This window comes from Octopus bimaculoides, chromosome 10 (assembly GCF_001194135.2).
Source record: "Octopus bimaculoides isolate UCB-OBI-ISO-001 chromosome 10, ASM119413v2, whole genome shotgun sequence".
NCBI lineage: Eukaryota > Metazoa > Mollusca > Cephalopoda > Octopoda > Octopodidae > Octopus > Octopus bimaculoides.
Window position 1 is genome coordinate 9,234,415 of NC_068990.1, and position 1,057 is coordinate 9,235,471.

General features: G+C 32.9%; 1 protein-coding gene across 1 annotated transcript in view; it reads left to right on the forward strand.

Annotated features, from left to right (window-relative positions):
* The window catches only part of LOC106868824 (splicing factor 3A subunit 3), a 117,380-nt gene extending 116,524 nt beyond the window's left edge, over positions 1-856 (forward strand). Inside the window, exon 17 of the mRNA XM_014914285.2 lies at positions 750-856. Within this exon, the coding sequence (XP_014769771.1) occupies positions 750-827 (78 nt within the window). The 3' untranslated portion in view covers positions 828-856. The remainder of the gene's footprint in view (positions 1-749) is intronic.
* The last annotated feature ends 201 nt before the right edge of the window (positions 857-1,057 follow it).

The window sequence follows — 1,057 nt, forward strand, 5'->3', positions numbered from 1 at the left end:
CACACACACACACACACACACACACACACACACACACACTTTATGAGGGACGGGTGTATTGAGATGTTTCTGGGTTTGGATAAAAGAAAATACTGGAGGTTCAATTAATTATGATTTTACCCAACATATTCCCCTCTCAGATTCACACTTATTGCAGTGGTCCTTCAGTTTTTCTAAGCCTTGTAGAAGAACTCAGAAAATTAGGCCTCCCTCTAACCAGGCCTTTCGTGATACCCTTAAAGCCAGGAATTTTTCAGTACCCCCTTGTAATACATAAACAGTTATTCTGTGCAAACATTTCTGTGTCTTTCATATATATAAATGCAGAAAATTAAACAATTTCCACCCATATGTTAAACACTTAGACTGGTTTTAATTAGACAAAAGACATATATGTAAATAAATATTTGATGCATTTTCAAACTTTTCTCAGTATTTTCCCTGCACATATATATAAGCCATAAGGGCCATCTTAAATACTAACCTATACTCTGACCTCCCCACTGAATTCCCTGCCACTTCTAACCTTTCTTATAACACTGTCAAGCATTGTATGAATTACTTTTAAGAACCATGTTCAGTTTATAATGTACCCATTAAAATACGTTGCATGGAAATCCTTTCAAGGGCCTTCTTTATATTAACATCCGCAAAGTAGAATGCTTCATTGTGAAAGGAAAAGTTGTTTTGTGGCTGTTTCACTAAATCTAGCTGTGCATGTAATTTGTTATTTGATTTCTCTATTTCAGGAAGAATTTGAAGATTCCTCAGGAAATGTCGTTGCCAAAAAGGTGTACGATGATCTAAAGAGACAAGGACTTTTATAAAAATTGTAATAAAGCCTCCATCTTCTGTTGATTTGTTTTATTTAAAAAAAACAAAGCAAAAACAAAAAAACTGTCATACTTTCATTAAACAAAGTAAAAAGCAAAACAAACAAAGGATCCATTAAGTTGAAGAGAACATTGGAATATGAAGATGTATTCTTTTATCACTTAAGACACATCATGTAACATCATTAATCTATTTTCTCAACTTGTAACTTTTTTTTTTTTTT